Genomic DNA, 21931 nt, shown 5'->3' on the forward strand with positions numbered 1-21931 from the left:
CAGCATCAGAGGAGCAGGAAGGCTGACATTTCGGGCCTAGACCCACGTTCGTGTCCTATAACCCTGGATTCCCTTAGAATCATAGAATCCCTACAGTATGGGAACCAGCCATTCAGGCCATCAAGTCCACATCACCCCCTCCAAAGAGCATCACACCCAGACTCACTCTATCCCTGTAACCTTGCATTTACCATGGCCAATCCACCTAAACTGCACAGCTGTGGACCATGGTAGGAAACCCGAGCACTCTCTCTCTCTGTCCCAGTGGCAGTGCAGGGGAGGTCACCAGATGAAATGAGATCAGTTACCGTAGTAGATACAATGGCCTGATGTGTCATGGTGGGGTCATAGTCCAGGGGGAGATAGGAGGAGGTATCTGAGAGCTGGCACTTAGCCTCAGTAATATAGAGGTCAGAACGCCAGACTACCACAGCACCACCCTTATTGGCAGGCTTAATAACAAAGTCAGGGTTACATCTCGTGCATGGAGTGCAGTCAGTTCGGAGGGAGATAGGTTGGATTTGGGTGAGGTGGGGGGCAGAGAAATTGAGGCAACCCATATCACGTCAACAGTTCTCAATGAACAGATCGAGTGCAGGTTAAAGGCCAGAGGGAGGGTTCCAGGTGCAGGGACAGTGTTGGAACTGGGCGAAGGAGTCTGAGGGATGGGGAGAGGACTCTTGTCCAAAAAAATGGGCACGGAGGCAAAGACGGCGGAAGAAGAGTTTGGCATCAAGTTATGCCTGAAATTCGTTAAGGTGGGGACACAGAGGAATAAAGCTGAGGCCTTTGCTGAGTACGAGCATTCAGCATCAGAGAGTGGAAGGTTAGGAGGGATGGTGAATACCCGACAGGAGTTGCCTTTGGGGGAGGGGATGGAGTCAGAGGGAAGTTGGGGGAGAGGAAGGTTCCAGAGGGCCTTGGGTATCTTTGAGTTGTTGCATCTTGTGGGCCTTGATGCCCGAAATGAAAAGAAAAAGTTTCTTTTTAGCACGTTGAATGACCTGGAGGATGAAGTGGAACTGCGGAGTGGTGCAGCCCTGAGCCAGTGTGATGCGATGCTGTTGGAGAGAGAGGTCGAGAGTGTGCATGTGACGCCACATGGCACTGAGTGTGGATCTCAGGATACGGCGAGAGCAGCTGTCTGTGGAATGTTGAACATCACGGAGATATCTGTGATCCTGGGTGGATTCAAAACACGAGGGATGTAACTTCAGCTGGAATCTACATGGGGTGAGTCTGAGCCGGAGGCAGTCACTGAGGAACGTGATATGGCTGTGGAAATGAGTTTTAGCATCTACTTGGTCAAACACCAGGACTGACAGTGAAATTAATGTCCGTGGGCAAGAAAAAAGATTGGAACGGAAATTTTGTCGGAAACTGGAGCAGAACTTCTTCAAGGTGGGTTATCCAAGGGCCCAATCATACCTTCCAGGTGAAGCAACACTTCACCTGCACTTCCCACAATCTAGTCTACTGTATTCGCTGCTCACAGTAGGGAAACGAAGCATAGACTGGGTGACCGTTTCGTAGAACATCTACATTCTGCTCACAGAAAAGACCCTGAGCTTCCAGTTGCCTGCCACTTTAACACATCACCCTGTTCCCTGGCCAACGTCTCTGTCTCTGGCTTGCTGCAGTGTTCCAGCGAAGCTCGGTGGAAGCTCCCTGGTCCACTCTCACTGGAAGTGCAGTTCTGAGGAAGGGTCACTGGACTCGAAACATTAACCCTGTTTTTTCCTTCACGGATGCTGCCACACCTGCTGAGCTTTTCCAGCAACTTTGTTTTTGTAACTTTGCTTTTTGCCTTTTTATTATCTTTTTAAACTTTGTCCAATATTTTGATGTACAAGTCATCTTTACAGAATTGTACAGTGTTTCCTTCAATTTAGTGCTGCCCTTAACTTCCTTATTTCAGCAGCAGATCATATTTCCAACCCTCCACGAGGAAATACACATCCCAACTAGGCCAGAGGGGGCATACATCTTAAATAATAATCAGGAGTTGAAGAATTCTAGAGCGGTGACAGTGGGGAACTTTAAGTGTTACTGTTTAAGATGCTGTGAGAACTCGGACAATTAACAATGGAAGAGGGTCCATTCCCAGTGACTTCCAGAATGGATCATGCCAATGCACATGTGTTGAAAGGGTGATGGTGTGGGTACACCATGCATGCAGCAGAAGCACAGAGTGGGCAGATATGATGTTAGTCAACGTCTAATGCTGAATTGATCGTGACCTGCATTTTGGAGTTCACTGGCACTGCTAACATCTTTTCTTAAACACCCTGTTCACCTGCATGAGGAACATTATCACTACTTAAATATATTGTTTTTCATATTTTGTCTGAAGTACGTTTGACTTTCAATTGCAACGCTGTTAGTGGATATACAGTGTACTGTATTGTTGAAGCAGGTCTTTTAATCAGAGAGGAGTAATACCGTCCTAAAAGATTTCTGAGCAGAAAATCTGCTCCCAGTCATGGGACCAAGGCTGCTGTTCCTGGGCTGAATCATCATGGAGAGGTGGGCAAGGCAACACAGAGGAGAAGCTGTTTGCAGAGAGAGGAGGAGGATGACTCTCAGTAAGAGACCTTACCCACTTCTCCCCCCTCCACCTCAGGGGTAGCGTCTGCAGTGGCAGCGCTTCCCCAAGGCAGTGGTCACAGAGATGTGCCACTTCCTCAAACTGGACCTGTTACCCTGGAGCAGGGCAAGAATGGCAGACCCTCTGGCCATCAAGATCTCCACGGCTGTCAATTTATATGTGATCCTTCTGGGCTTGAGTTATGATATCAAAACATTTCTCTGTTTAATGTGCATCTCTGTATCTGGAAGGTCACTGAGGCCTTGTACGTAAACTTTTCACTAGCTCCACCCTAAGAAGATTGTATGATTCTGCAAACACTGAATCACAAAGTGAAGATATACCGATACTGCAGAGGGATTGTCAATTTTCATTAAAACTAATTGTTTCGCTTTGAAATGATTTGAGACATATGGAAAGCTTAATGAGAAATGAAACTTCTTCCTGAAATTTTACAATTGTTTGAATACCGTTTCGCTATTTTGTTTCTATAATGCAATAAAGATAATCTAGGTCTATGCTTAAAGGCTTTACAAAATCTCATTTATCTGTCAGATGAGATGTAATGGTTTCACCTGCAGATTGCTTTTCAAGAGGTTTGTATCATAGTTAATGCTATGTGTATTGTACTTTATTTGTTAAAGAACGACTTGCATTCCTAGGTAATTTAATCAACCTGTTCAGAGATGTTATTACACACCTTTGAAACCGGTAGGTCTTGAACCCAGGCTTTTACTGGCTTAGGGTTAGGAACACCACCACCGCACCACAACACTCCCCAGGGCCCTAACATTAACTGTGTAAGTCCTGCCCTTGCTTGTCTTACCAAAATGCAACATCTCATATGTATCTAAATTAAAGTTCATCTGCCAATTCTGAGCCCATTGGCCCAATTGATCAAGATCCCTTTTGTAATCGTAGATTTTGTGCAACTTTGGAACTCACCGTTGAATATTTTTAAGACAGAGATGGATAGTTTGTTACTTGACAAGGGAAGCAGATGTTATTAGGGTTGATGGAAATGTGGAATTTGAAACACAGACAGATCAGCCATGACCTTGTGAGATGGTGGTGCAGGCTTCAGGGCTAAATGATTTATTAAGACCCTGAGATGTCAGAGCAGAAGAAAGCCATTCACCCCATTGGATTTGCTCTGCCGTTCAGTGAGATCACAGCTGACCTTATCACCCTCACTTCCACTTTCCTGCCTTTTGCCATACCTTCGATTGCCAAACAGATGAAAAAAACCTGTCTACCTCAGCCTTGAATATACTGAATGACCCAGCCTCGACAGCTCTCTACAGTAAAGAATACTACAGATTCACAATCCTCCAGGAGAAGAAAATCCTCCTCTTCTCTGTCTTAAGTGTGCAGCTCCATATTCTGAGATTATGTCCTCTGCTCCTAGACCCTTTCTGCATCTACAGAGACCCCCTGTAAAATCCCTAAGAATCTTGTATGTTCAATAAGGTTTCAATAAGGTCACCTGATATTTTTCTAAACTCCAATCAGTAGAGGCCCAACCTACTCAAACTCTGCTCATAAGACAGTTCTTCCATGCCTTAGATCAGCCTAGTGAACCATCTTTGGACTGCCTCCAACACCAGTATATCTTAAATAAGGGGCTCAAAACTGTTCACTGTATTTCAGCTGTGGTCTAATTAGTGCCTTGCACAGTTTTAGCAAGACGTCCCTCTTTTTTACACTATTCCCTTTGAAATAAAGGCCAGCATGTTACGAGGAAGGGTCACCAGACCCAAAATGTTAACTCCGGTTTTTTCTTCACAGATGCTGCCAGACCTGCTGAGCTTTTCCAGCAACTTCTGTTTTTGTTCCAGCATTCCATTTGCCTTGCCTATCACCCACTGAAATTCGATGTTGGCTTTTTGTGATTCATGCACGAGAACGCTCAAGTTCCTCTGTTCTAAAGCGTTCTCCAGTTTTCCCTCATTTGAATAATATTCGCTTCTCTATTCTTCCAGTTAAAATCATAACTTCACATTTCCCCACACTGTATTCCATCTGCCAAGTTTTTGCACACTCGATTAACCTTTCTATATCCCTCTCCAGACTCACTGTACTATCTTCATCACTTGCCTTCATCACTATTTTTTGTCATCCATAAACTTGGCTATAGTACATTCATATTAGTCATAAATATATAAAATAAATAACTGTGGTCCCTGCTCTGATCACTGTGGCACTTAACTGGTTATAGGTCGCCATCCTGAAAATGCCCCCTTATCCCAACTATCTTCTGTTAGGTAGCCAATCCTCTATTCATGTTAACATACTACCTCAAATATTATGGGCTGTTATCTTTTTAAGTAGCCTAATGTGTGCTAACTTCTCAAACAACTTCTGAAAATCCAAAAACATTACATCCACTGCTTCCCCTTCATCTATCCTGTCTGTTAACTCCTCAAAAGAATTCCAGTAAATTTGTCAACATGATTTCCCCTTCATGACATTATGCTGACTGTGCTTAATCACATTATGTATTGCTAAATTCTATTACATCCTTTCTAATAGACTCTGACATATTCCTAATAAAAGACATGAAGATAACCGGCTTATAGTTACCTTTCCTTGTCTCCTTTTTTTAAATAAAGCTGTTACATTGGTAGTTTTCCAATCCTCTGAGACTTGTCCAGAATCAAAGGATTCTTGGAAAATTACTACTTGTGCATCCACTAACTCTACAGCAACTCCCTTTAATATCATAGGTTGAATCTCATCTGGACCCGTGGACTTATCAGCTATAAGGCCCGTTCGTTTCACTTGTATTTTTTCTCTAGTGATATTTATAGTATTATTGCCTTTCCTCCTTTTCGTCCTTGGTTATTTAGTAATCCTGCTAGTTGAATTAAGAAGCAAATTTTACAAACATTCTGCTTGGTTGTTAATATAAAACATAATTCGTGCTGCATTTCACAGCAGTAATTCCTTTGTCGCTCTATCCATCTGTGTCTCTAAAAGAAACGCTTCCTTTATTAAGTTACAGTGCCAAGGTGTGAAATTGTCACTTGATTTTCAATAGGTTTCCATTTTGTTTTCTTATCCATGAGACAACAAGTTCCATAGACCTCTAGGCTGTCTCTCTTTAAAGTTAGACTAGGTATCACAAGCTTAATCGTTTTAACTATACCTGTTGGAAGTGTACAGTAGATATAACACATTGTCTTTGTTTCCCCAGGTCATGGCCCATTTTCACACCTGTTTGATCGAAAATTTATCCGTAAAGCTCGAGGAAATGACTTCGCCTGGAAGGTAATACTAACTGTCATGCCTAAGGAATGCTGTGTACTACTAGAAACAGTGAGGTCAACTGTAAGTCATTATCATAATAATAGGGGTCTACCTTCCAGCAAGTATTTATGAGACATAACTTACCTGTACCCTAATAAGAACAGGAGTAGGCATTCAGCCTGTAAAGCTTGCTCCACCGTTCAGCTAGATCATGGCTGATCACTTATGTTCCCATATGATTTCCTTAGCCTTAGTCTCCAGAAAACCATTCATTTCCACCAGGCACCTGCTCAATGATTGGGCCTCCACAGCTTTTTTGGACAGAGAATGGGCAAGATTTAGCATGTTCTGAGTAAAGAAATTCCTGCTCATCTCAGTCTTAAATTGCCTGTGTCATTTCTTGAGATTATAACTCTGGTTTAAAACTCACCAGCTTGGGAAACATCTTAGGTACATCTACCCTGTCAAATCCTGAAAGAATTTTGTAAATTTCAATGATGTAACCCCTCATTCTTTGAAACTTTACAGATTATAGACTCAGTCCTCAATCTGTCTGCCTTGTACAGTCCCACCATCCCAGGGATTACTCTGGCGAACCTCCAATGCATTCTTTTATGGCAAGTATATCCCTCCTTTGAGAATGGGACCAAAACCGTACACATTACTTTAGGCAAGGTCTCCTCAAGGATCTATACAACTGAAGCAAGACATCCTTACTTCTGTAATCAAACCACCTTGCAAAGAGGACCAACTTACCAGTTGCCTTTCTGATTGCTTCCACCTTTCTGTTTCTTTTCACCTTTCTGAATTATTTTCTATCTGACATGTTCTAGGCCATTTACTTAGCCCATTCAAGTCCTCTCAATGCCTCCTGGCATCTACTTTGCAACTTAAGTACCTGCCAAGTTGGGTATCGTCAACAAAATATGGAACATTACAGTTGATCCCATTTCCAAACTACTTATATAGATTGTAAACAACTGTGGACTAATACTGATCACGGTTGTACCTCACTAGTAGCAATCTGCCATCCTGAGAATGATCTGTTTGTTGATATTCTGTACATTTATCTGTTATCTACTTCTCAATCCATGTGAGTATAATTCCACAATCCCATGCCCTCTATTTTATTCACTAACTTCTGTGTGAGATCTTACCAAAACCTTCTGAACATCCAAATATGCCACATCTGTTTGTTGTCCCTTATTAATGCTACAAATAATATCCTCAAAAAAACTCCCAACAGTTTTGTCAAACAAGATTTCCATTTAACAAAAACATGTTCACTTGAACCAATTTTACAATTATTTTCTAAATGCCTAGTTATCACAGCCTTTATAACAGATTCCAATATTTTCCCTACTGACATCAAACTGACTGTTTGTGCTTCATCATTCTCCCTTTTCCTCCTTTCTTAAATTCTCAGCTTACATTTTCTGCCTTTCAGTCAACCAAAGCTTTTCTGGAATCTATAGGATTTTGAACGATATTCATCAATGAGTGAATGCATCCATCATCTCTCTAACCTCCTCCTTCAGCACTCTTGGCTGAAGCTCATCTAGACCAGGGGATTTATTAATCTTCAATCCAGTTAACTTTTCTAGTACTACGTTTTTGCTAATACTCATAATTTATAGTTTCACAAATCCCTTTGTTGGCTGGTATTTCTGGGAGAATTTTGTATCTTCTTCAGTGAAGGTAGACACAAAGTGATTATTTAATTTCTCCACTATAATTCTCCTGCCCCAACTGTAACAGGCCCACATTTGTCCTAGTTATTTTTCTCCTTTATATACACTCAAATAAGCTTTTACACCTTTAGGTAGCTAACTAGTTTGCATATATATGTTCTCTTTTCTCTTTCTTAATGAGCTTCTTGGACCTCCATTGCTCTGTTTTTTAATTGTTTCCAGTCCTTAAGCTTACCATGTTTCCTGGCATCCTTATAAACCACTTCCTCTGATCCAATGCAGTATTTAACTTCCTTCATTAACTGTGGCTAATTGCACCTTTCCCTCTGGGTTATTGTGCCTCAGAGAAATGTACATATTGTAGACCGTGTGGTATTTATTTAAAATCTAGCTGTTGACTGTCTACCATTAAATTCTTCAGTGTATTTTCTCAAAGGGTCCATTACAGCAAGGTTAATAAATAGCCCTTTCTCATCATACAACTCTAAATCCAATATAGCCCAATCCCTAGTTGATTCCTTGATAACCTGCTCCAGAAACCAGTCTTGTAGGATATCCAGAAATTCATTGTCCACAACGTTCATGCTAATTAACTCAGTCTATGTGCAAATTGAAATCATTCATTATTAATGTATTACCTGTGTTACATACATCCCAACTTTCTTGATTTATATGTTGCCTAACAATCCCACTCTAGTTTGATTGCCTATAAACGACTCTCACCAATGTTTGCTGCCCCTTGCTGTTTCTTAGTTCCATCGTGACAATAAAACCTAAATCTAAATCCAAACTGATTCGACATCTTGATCCTTTGCTCTAAGATCCTCTGTTACTAATGTACGGCTTTTGTCCCTTATTATGAATGTTGTCCTACCTACTTTTCCTTTTTGCCCATCCCTCCTAAATTCTGAATATCCTTGAATGTTCACTTCTTGATCTTTTTCACCCTGCAGCCACATCTCCACAATGGCAATGAAATTATATCTATTTAGCTCAAATTGTGCACTTAAATCATCAAAATGTCTGTGACTATTATGCTCATTTGGATAAAGAGCCTTGAATTCAGTTTCTTTTTTAAAATTCTCCGTTTTTTTGATTCTGTTTACTAGTTTACCTAAGTTTGGTGCCTCTTGTGTTTTTGCTTTCTACTTTTCTACATCCTTTAACCAGTTTTGTATCCCTCAAGTCTGAGCTCCTGTTGCAGTTCCCATTCCCCTGGTAATGTAGTTTTAACCCCGCCAAATCTCCCTGCAACAATGCGGTTCCCAGGTCTGTAAAGATGCAGACCATTGATGTTTTGCAGGCCCAAAGTATCACAGGACTAGTCCCCATGCCTCAGAAATTTGATGCCCTCCCTTGTAAACCAATTCTGCACCGAAATGTTCAATCATTCAGTTCTCCTGTCTCTATCCTCTTAACCACAGTACTTGAAATAATCCTGAGATTACTGCTTTCAACGTCCTGCTTTTCAACCTCCTTCCTAGCTCCATCCCTGAAATCTGCTTTCAGGACCTCATTCACTTCCTACCTAAATTGTTGTTCTAACATGGATCATGGCTGTTCAATCTTTCCCTGCAAACCACCACCACTCCCCCCACCCCATAGCATTCTTGGCAAAAGGGAGATAACATACCATCCTGGAGTCACATTTACAGTCAAGAACTGCCTGTCCATTTACCTAATCAACAAATCATATATCACTTTTGCTTTCCCCTCTTCTTCTTCCCTTCCTATACAGCTGAGCCACTCACAGTGCCTAAACCTGTCCCTTACTGCACTCCTCCAAGCTAAGTGGTGTATAGAATGGAAAACTGTTCAGCAAGTGGGACCTCAGGGGACCCCTGTAGTACCTCCCTGGTAATCTTGCGTGGACACCCATTCACTTGCTGCCTGCATATTCTAGCATGTGAAGTGATCAATCTCTGAATGTAGTATTCATGTATCTCACAGCTTCCTGGTGACTCCAGCTGCCACTCAAACTCTGAAACCCATAGGTCAAGTTTCTGCAGCTGGTGACATTTCTTTCACATATGATTATCTCGGTCACTGGTAACATCTATGAGTTCCTGCATACAACAGGACACAAGTTATTCTCCTGCTATTCAAAACCCTGGTTTGGCCACATCTGGAGTATTATGTTCAGTTCTGGTCGCCTCATCACAGGAAAGATGTGAAAGCGTTGGAAAAGGTGCAGAGGAGATTTACCAGGATGTTGCATGGAATGGAGTGAAGGTCTTACGAGGAAAGGTTGAGAGAGCTAGGGCTTTTCTCTTTAGAACGACGAAGGATGAGAGGTGACTTGATCGAGGTGTACAAAATGATCAGAGGTATTGATAGAGTGGACGGCCAGAGACTTTTTCCTAGGGTGGAGGGAGCTATTACGAGGGGGCATAGTTTTAAAGTGAAAGGAGGTAGATATCGGTGAGATGTCAGAGGTAGGTTCTTTACTCAGAGACTGGTAGGGGTGTGGAATGCATTGCCAGAGAGGGTACAGGAGTCGGCCTCATTTGGACATTTAAGCAGCTATTAGATAGGCATATGGATGATAGTATAAGGTAGGGGTGGAGGTTAGATAGACCTTAGGTTTAGGGTAAAAGTTTGGCACAACATCGTGGGCCGACGGGCCTGTACTGTGCTGTACTGTTCTATGTTCTATGTTCTATGTATTCTGTGTGACTGAGCTGTCCTGTCATCCCTTAATTATATTTCAGTTATGTTGCCTTAATCTTATTTTGGATTACTTATATTAACTTTATTTTGCTTGCCATTACCTTGACCTTAATAATGTTACAACAATTGGTAAACTTTACTAGACCTGATAAATACAAGTAATATTCAACAAACCTTACTGTTTACGATAATTCTTCCGGACAGCACTTTTTCTGTCTGTTCACTGAATTCCCATGTGAACCTAATTCACTATTCACAAGGTCTACATCACATTCAGGTGTAGTTCCCTGACCCCTTACTGACGTAAGTAAAAATATGTTCAGCTTTCATTCGTGTTCTTTCTGAACTTCATTGGTACCTGGTTCAATTTTTCAATTTTAAAATGCTGATCTTCATTTTCACATCCCTGCATAGTCTCACTCCTCCCTCATGTCTACCGCCTCCTTCCTCTTCTAGCCCTATTTCATGAAACTTTTGTCCTTTGTACATCTACAATTTTAAATACTTGACCATTGACAGCCATGCTTTCAACCATTCAAGTCTTAAACCCTGGAATTTGCTCTCCATATCTTTCTGCTTTATGTATATCTCTCTTTAACTCATTCCTTGCAACTAACTCTTTGACTAAATGTGTCGAATATTGCCTGGTAGATGCCCTGCAAAACACATTTTGTTAAAAGTGCTTCAGAAATGCACATTGTTGTGACTTGGAAGTGGCACTACTGCCCATGAGTCTGAAAGACTGGGGGCTCAAGTCTAATTCCATTAACTTTGGGCCTTCAATCTTTCCTGGAAGTGAGATCAGTGCAGCCACACTTCGGATAATGTGGCAGTGTTGTGATGCCTGTAGGGTGTTACCACTTAAGAGTTTAGGGGGAATGAGAAACCCACTTACTACCAATTAAAAATCCATTAAACTCATTGAGGAGTTAGTTAACAAACTGGGGAGGACCAGAAGGTGATTTTGAAATCGCATGTGCATGAAACCATTGATTGCTTCTGAGTACAGTGGGGGGGAAGAGCCATTACTTTATGAAAAGGGTGAGGAAGACGTGTTTGTAGAATGGGTTATTAGATCAGAGCAGCTGTGATACCTTTTTGCTGTTTGGTCATTTTTCTTCATAATGAGGTTGTTGCTGTCCTGCCCTCCTGTCTCATATATATATACTGCAAGGCAGCAACAACACCAGGCATAGCTGTCTTCTGCCTTTGAGGGATATTTTCAGCAGTCAGTTCCCAAATCCTAGCAATATCCAGCACCATAAATTAGGTGCTAATCTCAATTGTGGCTCAGTTAGGTGAAATTAGAAGATGGCATTGTGGGATCAAAAATGGAAATGATCCCAAGCATCATGATCCTAACCCCAGACTGGCACTCCAGTTTAGCCCTGCAGGACCACTATGTTTGACATGTTGCCTCTCATGTGAAATGTTAAGAAATATTTGTTTGATGGATATAGAAGATCCCATGCTACTACTTTGAAGATCCAAAACTTCCCTGGTTTGCCAGCCAATATTTATTCTCATTCAACTTCACAAAGCACAAATCAGATTGATCTGCTTCTTATCACGTAGCTGATTGTGGGAGCTTGCTGTGCACAAACTGGCAGCTATGTTTCCCCACATTACATGTGTGACTGCACTTCGATAGTATTCATTGGCTGCAAAGTATTTTGTAACATCCTGAGGTTATGAAAGTTCCCATATAAATGTGAATCTAATTTTCTTTTCTTCCTAAAGTACAGATTTTGTTTGTGAGGTTCTCCTGTCCCACTTATCTTGCAAATTCTGTCTTTTTTCTGCTGACTTTTCTCTTCCCTCCCTCCTGGTTAAACTTCCTGAGACAGATCCATTGCCAGAGAAATGGTGATGGTGGGCTAATATTCCTTTGTGCCTTTAAGTTTCATGAATAGGAAACAAAATCTGAATGTCACAGAAGGATTTAGATAGGCCCTGGTAACTGAAGATGCCCAAATTGTTTATCCTAGAATGGAGTTTTCAGTCTAAGACTGTGTGTCTTAATGCTTGAGTGAGATACAGTAGGTTTCATTTATTCTTCGTCTGAACTGAATGATGACCTGATCTTTGTTGTTGTACCCAGCACGAGGAAGGCTCAAGAGCCATGTTTGACCACATGATCAAGACCAATAAGCTGGAAGCTGATTTCAAGAACTATGGCCTGGTGTTACCAGAAGACCTTGACTTTATCAAAGAGCAGATCGCAGGACCAGAAGAGCCCAATAATGATTTGGTGAGTGTTGATTCTCAACCACTGGAAAGGGAACTGCTTTAAAAATAATAATGCACACATTTTTCTTTGTTTTTGTACACTGACTCTACTGCAGACATTCTATTGGCAAATTAGTGGAAAGGCCCAACAATAAAATTCAGTTGATGGAACTGAGCCATATGGAACAGGGAGGCCACAGATTTAATTTGTGTTCTGTGCTGGTTTAGACGAACAGTGATGGGGAGTAAAACAGTTCAGTCGTGTCATAGTTATATTACTGGACAGTAATTCAGAAACTGAGAGTTCAAATTCCACTGTGAGAGGTTAATAAGTTTTTTTTTAAAAGTCTACAAATTGAAAAAAAATGGAACGGAAAATGGGACTGGGAAGTCATTGAAATGTTTTACAAATCATTCATGTCCTTTAAGGAAGGAAACCAGTCCTTCCTCATGTAGGTCTAAAGCAATATGTGGCTTTAGTCCCACACTAACCCATATGGCTGAGTTGTCCTTTGAAGTGCCTTAGCTGGTTAAGAACATAGAGCATAAAACAGTACAGCTCAGTACAGGCCCTTCGGCCCATGATGTCGTGTCGACCTATTATCCTACTAAGATCAATCTACCCTGCATACTCTACATTTTACTATCCTCCATGTGCCTATCCAAGAGTCGCTTAAAAGTCTGTAAAGTATGTGACTCCACTACCACTGCTGGCAGTGCATTCCCCATGCCCACCACTCTCTGTGTGAAGAACCTACCTCTGACATCTCCCCTATACCTTCCTCCAATCACCTTAAAACTATGCCCCCTCGTAATAGTCATTTCCGCCCTGGGAAAAGGTCTATGACTATCCACTATCTATGCCTCTCATCAACTTGTACACCTCTATCAAGTCACCTTTCATCCTTCTTCGCTCCAATAAAAAAAGCCCTAGCTCCCTCAATCTTTCCTCATAAGACCTGCCTTCCAGTCTAGGCAGCATCCTGGTAAATCTCCTCTGCACTCTCTCTAAAGCTTCCACATCTTCCCTATAATGAGGTGACCAGAACTGAACACAATATTCCAAGTATGGTCTAACCAGAGTTTTATAGACCTGCAGCATAACCTCAGGCTCTTAAACTCAGTACCCTGCCAATGAAAGCCAACACACCATACGCCTTCTTAACAACCCTATCAACTTGGGTAGCAACTTTGAGGGATCTATGGATGTGGACCCCAGGATCCCTCTGTTCCTCCACACTGCCAAGAATCCTGCCATTAACCCTGTATTCTGCATTCAAATTCGACCTTCCAAAATGAATCACTTCACACTTTTCTGGGTTGAATTCCATCTGCCACTTCTTTGACCAGTTCTGTTTCCTGTCAACGTCCTGTTGCAACCTACAACAGCCCTCCACGCTGTCCACAACTCCACTAACCTTTGTATCATCGGTAAACTTACTAACCCACCCATCCACTTCCTCATCCAAGTCATTTATAAAGACCGCAAAGATCAGGGGTCCCAGAACAGATCCCTGCGGAACACCACTGGTCACCGAGCTCCAGGCTGAATACTTTCCATTTACTATCACCTTCTGTCTTCTATTGGACAGCCAGTTTTGTATCCAGACAGCCAAATTTTCCTGAATCCCATACCTCCTTACTTTCTGAATGAGCCTACCATGTGGAACCTTACCAAATGATTGCTAAAATATGTGGCATATGTTAGCAAGGCATTTGATAAGGTTAATCGCTTGTATAAAATCTGCATTCACAGCAATGAACTTGGGACGACTTTGCCAGTAATTCACGTTTTCCAGGAATTCATGTCAAGATGTTTTTGGGTGGCACAATGGGCTTCCACAGCTCTGGGAATGAAAGGAAATGATTTGTCAGTTTCAAGTTGCACTTTGCTGTCAATGATGCCTGATTGAAAGTGTGCATGTATAACGTTGGATAAAGATAAGATTGTGTTTTTGTCGGATGCCTTCCATAGTTCATTAGTAAAACTTGTATTTTTAAAAAAACTACTAAAACAGAGGGCACAGATGAAAGAACTGACAATGGAGGACAGAGGTTTTGTGGTTGAATTTTACAGATGAGTGCCTCATCACCAGTATACCACCATCCCATTGCTTAGAAGGAAAGTCAGTTCTGCAGCAACTGATGTTCAATTATAATGAGGCAGTCCTGAGGGGGAAGTTTGATTTCTGCCCCCTTGTGAGAAGCTGAACATTAGTGGAGACATGGAGACATAAAGTCATAGAGACGTACAGCATGGAAACAGACCCTTCAGTCCAACTTGTCTGTGCCGACCAGATATCTTAAACTGATCTAGTCCCATTTGCTAGCATTTGGCCCATATCTGTCTAAACCCTTCCTATTCATGTACCCATCTGGATGCCTTTTAAATGTTGTAATTGTACCAGCTTCCACCACAACCTCTGGCAGCTCATTCCATACTCGCACCACCCTCAGCATGAAAAAGCTGCCCCTTAGTCACTTTTAAATTTTTCCCCTCTCACCTTAAATCTATGCCTTCTAATTTCAGACTCCCCTATCCTGGGATGAAGACCTTAGCTATTCACCCTATCTATGCCCCTCATGATGTTATAAACGTCTGTAAGCTCATCCCTCAGCCGCTGACGTTCCAGGAAAAATAGCCCCAGCCTATTCAGCCTCTCCCTATACCTCAAACCCTCCAACCCTGGCAACATCCTTGTAAATCTTTTCTGAACCATTTCAAGTTTTACAGCATCCTTCCTACAGCAGGAAGACCAGAATTGAATGCAGTATTTCAAAAGTGGCCAAGCCAATGTCCTGTACAGCCACAACATGACCTCCGAACTCCTATACTTGATGCACTGACCAATAAAGGCAAGCGCACCAAATGCCTTCTTCACTATCCTGTCTACCTGTGTCTCCAATTTCAAGAAACTATGAACCTACACCTCACGGTCTCTTCGTTCAGCAACATTCCCCAAGACCTTACCATTAAGTGTATAAGTCCTGCCCTGATTTGCCTTTCCAAAATGCAGCACTGCATAGTTCTCTAAATTAAACTCCATCTGCCATTCCTCAGCCCATTTGACCATCTGATCAAGATCCCATTGTAATCGGAAATAACCTTCTTCGGTTGTCCATTGCACCATCAATTTTAGTGTCATCTACAAATTTACAAACCATACCTCCTATATGCACGTCCATATCATTTGTATAAATAAAAAAAATGCAGTGGACCCAGCACTGATAGTTGTGGTACACCGGTGGTTACAGGTTTCCAGTCCAACAAGCAACCCTCCACCACCACCACCCTCTGTCTCCTACCTTCAAGCCAAGTTTGTATCCATATGGCTAGCTCTCCCTGTATTCCATGTGATCTAACCTTGCTAACCAGTCTACCATGTAAAATGTTGTCGAACGCCTTACTGAAGTCCATATAGACCTCATCAATCCTCTTTGTCACTTCTTCAAAAAAAACTCAATCGAGTTAGTGAGACACAATTTCCCATGCACAAAGCCATGTTGACTGTCCTAATCAGTTCTTGCCTTTCCAAATGCATGTAAATCCTGTCCCTCAGAATCCCCTCCAACAAATTACCTACCACTGACATCAGGCTCACCAGTCTGTGGTTCCCTGGCTTTTCCTTACGACCTTTCTTAAATATTGGCCCCACATTAGATAACCTTCATCAATCTTCTTCGTCACAGCTTCGAAAAATTCAATCAAGTTAATGAGATGAGTTGGGCCCCTAACAAGGCATTTAACAAGCTATAATCCCCCTTCATTGGCAAATCACTGCTATTTAGTGATAATCTCGCATCATGCTCAGGAAAAGCATAAAGAATGAAGTGAGTTACTCTCAATGTTAAGATATGCCCCACCAGACTTTTTGTCTGATCCTGCCACAAATCTCGCCCTAGCCCATGTCACTCATATGCTTTTCAGATTCTGCCCAATGAATTCAGACACCGAAATCCATCTCTATTTCAAGATGCTGTTTATGGCAGAGAGACAGAGAAGAATCTAAATATGCAGACCTGAAAGGCTGAGAACTCTCTCTCCCTATTGCTCAAGAAGAAAAAGCATGTGGAGATAATACGGATCAAAATAAAACATCAGAACATCGAAACTGCAAAGGATAACAGAAAATATTAACCAGATGGACCACCTGGCACCAACACAAAAACTAGAATCAAAGCCGAATCCAGTGAACCCTGTAAAGTCCTCTGAACATCTGGGAAGCTGGGCTAAGACAGGGCCGATGATCCAAGACAGTAACCAAATACCCCAATGCCTCAGGTTAAAACCTTACATCTCAAGGATGCCTGAAGTAATTTAAACTGTACACTCCTTTCATCTTCCTTTTGTACTGGACACTATCCCTTTCTAACTTTATACTTGTGAGTGTGTATGCTTGACATCACATCTTTATGATTTGTCCTGAGGTTAGCAGATAATAAAATTCCTCTCCCTTTTACTTAAGAAAACCTTCTAATTGGCTCCTTATTATATCAGTGGAAATTAATTGACTACATTTTAATTGGAGGAGTATAGTTTTGTCCTATAAAGAATGTAATTCTTTGTTGTGGCCTGTATAGATGCTGTGAGACTTCACAAGGTTTGGAGCCATTGCTGAGAACTCCCAGGATGACTCCCTTATATATCATTGTGCCATCACCTCTGTCCATATGGGACAGCTTTCTAGTCTTAGCCCAGCTTCCCTGATATTCAGAGAACTTTACAGGGTTCACTGGGTTTGGTGTTAATTCCAGTTCTTGGGTTGGTGCCAGGTGGTCCATCTGGTTATATTTTTTGACTTTACAAAACAGTGGCCTGGTACAACTAAACAATTTACTGGGCCATTTCTGAAGGTAATTAAGAGTCAACCTCATTTTTTGTGTCCAAGTCATATGTAGACCAGACTGAATAAGGACAGCAGGTTTACTTCCCTAAAGATAATTAGCAAAACAAATGGGCTTCTACAACAACGTAACAGTTTCCTGGCCACCATTCCTGAGACTAGAATTTAATTCCAGAATAATTAATTGTATTTAAATTTCACCCGTTGCTGTGGTGTGATGTGAACCCATGTCCCAGGATTACCCTGGATCTGCAGATTATTAGACTAGCAACATCAGATTATGCTACCAGTCAGCTGTTCACCACGATAAGTATTGTTACCTCTGCCAACCTTTTGGCCAATGAATTCTAGACTTTCACCTCACTCTAGGTGAAAAGAATTACTCCAGTCCCTTCTACTCCTCTGGCAATCATTTTCAATCAATTCCCCCAGTTAGTGGCCCAACTGCGAAGAGAAATAGAACATAGAACATAGAACATAGAACATTACAACGCAGTACAGGCCCTTCGGCCCTCGATGTTGCGCTGACCTGTGAAACCAATCTGAAGCCCATCTAACCTAAACTATTCCATTATCATCCATATGTTTATCCACTGACCATTTAAATGCCCTTAAAGTGGGCGAGTCCACTATTTTTGCAGGCAGGGCATTCCACGCCCTTACTACTCTCTGAGTAAAGAACCTACCTCTGACATCTGTCCTATATCTATCACCCCTCAATTTAAAGCTATGTCCCCTCGTGCTAGCCATCACCATCCAAGGAAAAAGGCTCCCACTGTCCACCCTATCTAATCCTCTGATCATCTTGTATGTCTCTATCAAGTCACCTCTTAACCTTCTTCTCTCTAACGAAAACAGCCTCAAGACCCTCAGCCTTTCCTCATAAGACCTTCCCTCCATACCAGGCAACATCCTGGTAAATCTCCTCTGCACCCTTTCCAATGCCTCCACATCCTTCCTATAATGCGGTGACCAGAACTGTACGCAATACCCAAGTGCGGCCGCACCAGAGTTTTGTACAGCTGCAACATGACCTCATGGCTCCGAAACTCAATCCCTCTACCAATAAAACCTAACATACTGTACGCCTTCTTAACAATGCTATCAACCTGGGTGGCAACTTTCAGTGATCTATGCACATGGACACTGAGATCTTTCTGTTCATCCACACTACCAAGAATCTTACCATTAGCCCAGTACTCTGTATTCCTGTTACTCCTTCCAAAGTGAATCACCTCACACTTTTCCGCATTAAACTCCATTTGCCACCTCTCAGCCCAGCTCTGCAGCTTATCTATGTCCCTCTGTAACCTGCAACATCCTTCCGCACTATCCACAACTCCACCAACTTTGGTGTCATCCGCAAATTTACTAACCCATCCTTCTACCCCCTCATCCAGGTCATTTATAAAAATGACAAACAGCAGTGGCCCCAAAACAGATCCTTGAGGTACACCGCTAGTAACTGAACTCCAGGATGAACATTTCCCATCAACCACCACCCTCTGTCTTCTTACAGCTAGCCAATTTCTGATCCAAACCGCTAAATCACCCTCAATCCCATGCCTCCGTATTTTCTGCAATAGCCTACCATGGGGAACCTTATCAAACGCTTTACTGAAATCCAAATATACCACATCAACCGCTTTACCCTCATCCACTTGTTTGGTCACCTTCTCGAAGAACTCAATAAGGTTTGTGAGGCACGACCTACCCTTCACAAAACCGTGTTGACTATCCCTAATCAAATTATTCCTTTCTAGATGATTATAAATCCTATCTCTTATAATCCTTTCCAACACTTTACCCACAACCGAAGTAAGGCTCACTGGTCTATAATTACCAGGGTTGTCTCTACTCCCCTTCTTGAACAAGGGGACAACATTTGCTCGTCTCCAGTCTTCTGGCACTATTCCTGTAGACAATGACAACATAAAGATCAAAGCCAAAGGCTCTGCAATCTTCTCTCTCGCTTCCCAGAGAATCCTAGGATAAATCCCATCCAGCCCAGGGGACTTATCTATTTTCACACCTTCCAGAATTGCTAACACCTCCTCCTTATGAACCTCAATCCCGTCTAGTCTAATAGACTGTATCTCAGTATTCTCCTCGACTACATTGTCTTTTTCCTGTGTGAATACTGACAAAAAATATTCATTTAGCACCTCTCCTATCTCTTCAGACTCCACACACAACTGTCCTTGACCGGCCCCAATCTTACTCTAGTAAATAGGTCCTTCAAATCCTATGTCCGGTCCTCTCATACTTTTATACACCTCAATTAAATCATCTTCTCAGTCTCTCTGTTCTAGCTAATCTACTCCCAACTCAGAAGTAAAATAAGCCAGTTCTGGAGAAATTTTCATGAGTTTGCTCTGTACATTCTTAATCAATCACATCCTTCCAGTAACAGAACTCTATACAAATTTCTATGTTCAGCTGAACACACACTTTATGAAGTAATAGCATAACATTGCTGCTCTAACTTTATTAATTGAGTTACAGGATACATTCCGTAGACACGTTAATCACCTTAATGATCTGACCAACTATCTTCAGGGAGCTGTAGACAATATGCTCCCAATGCCACTCTGTTCCTCTAAACTGCCAACTATCCTTCTATTTATTCTGTATTTCTATGCTTTCCTCAAATGCATTCCATCATACTTCTTTGCTTGCATTCCCTTTGCCATGTTTCTATCTATTGGAGTGGTGTGTTGATATCTTTGTGCAGTTTATATCTTCCTTCCTGACTTGAAACCACACAACCGATTTTTGTATCAAGCACAAACTCCTTAATTGCGTCTCTACATTTACGTCTAATCCTAAATTTCCAATTGACCTCCTTCTGCACCGTTACAGTTCTGTGATTCTGTAGTCCTGTGAGCTGTTTTCAGTATCTAACTCTGGTACCATATCTTTTCAGTGGCCATATAAAGGTCGGCCCAAAGAGAAAAGTTTTCTTTATGAAATCATTGCCAACAAAAGAAATGGGATTGATGTTGATAAGTGGGATTATTTTGTCAGGTAAGTCAAAGTTGTCTTTTAATCTCTCTGATCAGTTGGTGATGGACATTCATTAATCCATTGTTTCTCATAGTAAGCATTCACCATGAACATTGCAAATTTCATTAAAACCAAGTGTGGCATTTTCTGGACACAATGTTCATGATCATTGGGTCCTAATAGTGACAAACACAAACATATTCTCTGGTATGGAAGGCTGTATCGGAATCAGACATTTTAAGCTGCTGACTAAGCCCAGAACTTCAGGGTCATCAGAAATAGCTCCGTGGGAGGCCATACAGGTGACCCCACTGGGACCTGTCAGAGGATGCTCAGGACTTAACCCAGTTTCCTACTTGTTTTATTTCATGTTGCTCCTTCGAATGGTAATGAATGTCTGAATTTCTTTACTGCGGAGAGTTGTAGAGGCAAAATCACTGAAAGTATTTGGAGAGGAGGGAGATAGATTTTTCAAATATTAAGGAGTCGAAGGCTATGAGGAGCTGGCTTGAAAGAGGAGCTGAGGCCTGGGCAAATCATCAAAGAGCTTATTAAATAGAGGAACATGTTTGAAGGGCTGAATGGCCTACTGCTGGTCCTATTTCTTATGCTCTTATGTTCTTTTCCATTAAGCAACTTATTACAATATTCCAGTCCAACCCATTGACTAATGTCTTTATTTTGAGGTCATGAGATGATTCAGCAGGAAGTGTGGGGCATATTGACCAACATGATGTCAAGGCTGAGATTGACTGTATTTATCGTGTTTCTGAAGGGACAGTCACCATCTGGGAATCCAGAACAACTTTGACTTTCAACGCTTCCTTAGGTTTGCTCGAGTTTGTGAAGTTGATGGAACAAAGCAGATTGGCACTCGAGATAAAGTGATGTACATTGACAGATAGAATGGGAAGTCTTGTTAGTTTGTGGGCTATTTACTTATCTGATTTTCGCCACCTTCGCTCAGGCACACAAGAGCCAAATGAAGCACTTCTATTGTCATCAGCCAATTCAATGTTAAATTTTTCCTACGTTTTAGCTCTACCTCTTGGATGGCAAGACTCATCATAAAAACATAGACATAATGAACTGTGGGGAAGAATTAATGACCTACAGTTTCACAGCATTATGTGCTTTCTTTATGTTTATTCTGAAGATGCAGGTATCTCTGACAGGGCTAACATTTATTGGCCATCCCAAATTGTCCTTGAGAAGCAACATTGAGGCACTTTCTGGCATAGATACAATTGGTGTGTTAAAGGTACACCATAGTGCTGTAGGGGAAGGAGAGAGTTCCAAGTTTTTGACCAAGCTATAGTGAAGGAATGGTAATAAATTTGAGCTTTCCAGTGTCATTGGATGAGTCCAGCATGTGATTTTACACAGGCATTTAGATGGAAAAGGCGATTGCAGAAAATTATTTTATACTTTACGTATAGCAGTAGCACAAGAGGCCCCAAATTCAAATAAGTGAAATGCTAATTTATGGCAGAAGTTTCGTACTAATCAAATTGTAAAATTAACTGCAGGATAGAGTACTGGAACACTTTGATGGAGAAATTAAAATTTACAATGTCGGGTTGAGGGCAGCAAGGACCTTAAAATAATTCTGATGCCTGAATAGCTTCAATGTCTGTAATTATTGGGTGTTCCAA

The 21931-nt window shown here is 41.6% G+C and overlaps 1 protein-coding gene across 1 annotated transcript in view; it reads left to right on the forward strand.

Annotated features, from left to right (window-relative positions):
• Positions 1-21931, forward strand: part of LOC125485495 (deoxynucleoside triphosphate triphosphohydrolase SAMHD1-like) — a 95812-nt gene that overhangs the window by 36924 nt on the left and 36957 nt on the right. The window contains exons 3-6 of the mRNA XM_048608527.1: positions 5784-5857; positions 12299-12448; positions 20197-20297; positions 21052-21160. Of these exons, the coding sequence (XP_048464484.1) occupies positions 5784-5857; positions 12299-12448; positions 20197-20297; positions 21052-21160 (434 nt within the window). The remainder of the gene's footprint in view (positions 1-5783; positions 5858-12298; positions 12449-20196; positions 20298-21051; positions 21161-21931) is intronic.

The sequence above is a fragment of the Rhincodon typus genome, chromosome 19 (assembly GCF_021869965.1).
Source record: "Rhincodon typus isolate 14 chromosome 19, sRhiTyp1.1, whole genome shotgun sequence".
Classification (NCBI taxonomy): domain Eukaryota; kingdom Metazoa; phylum Chordata; class Chondrichthyes; order Orectolobiformes; family Rhincodontidae; genus Rhincodon; species Rhincodon typus.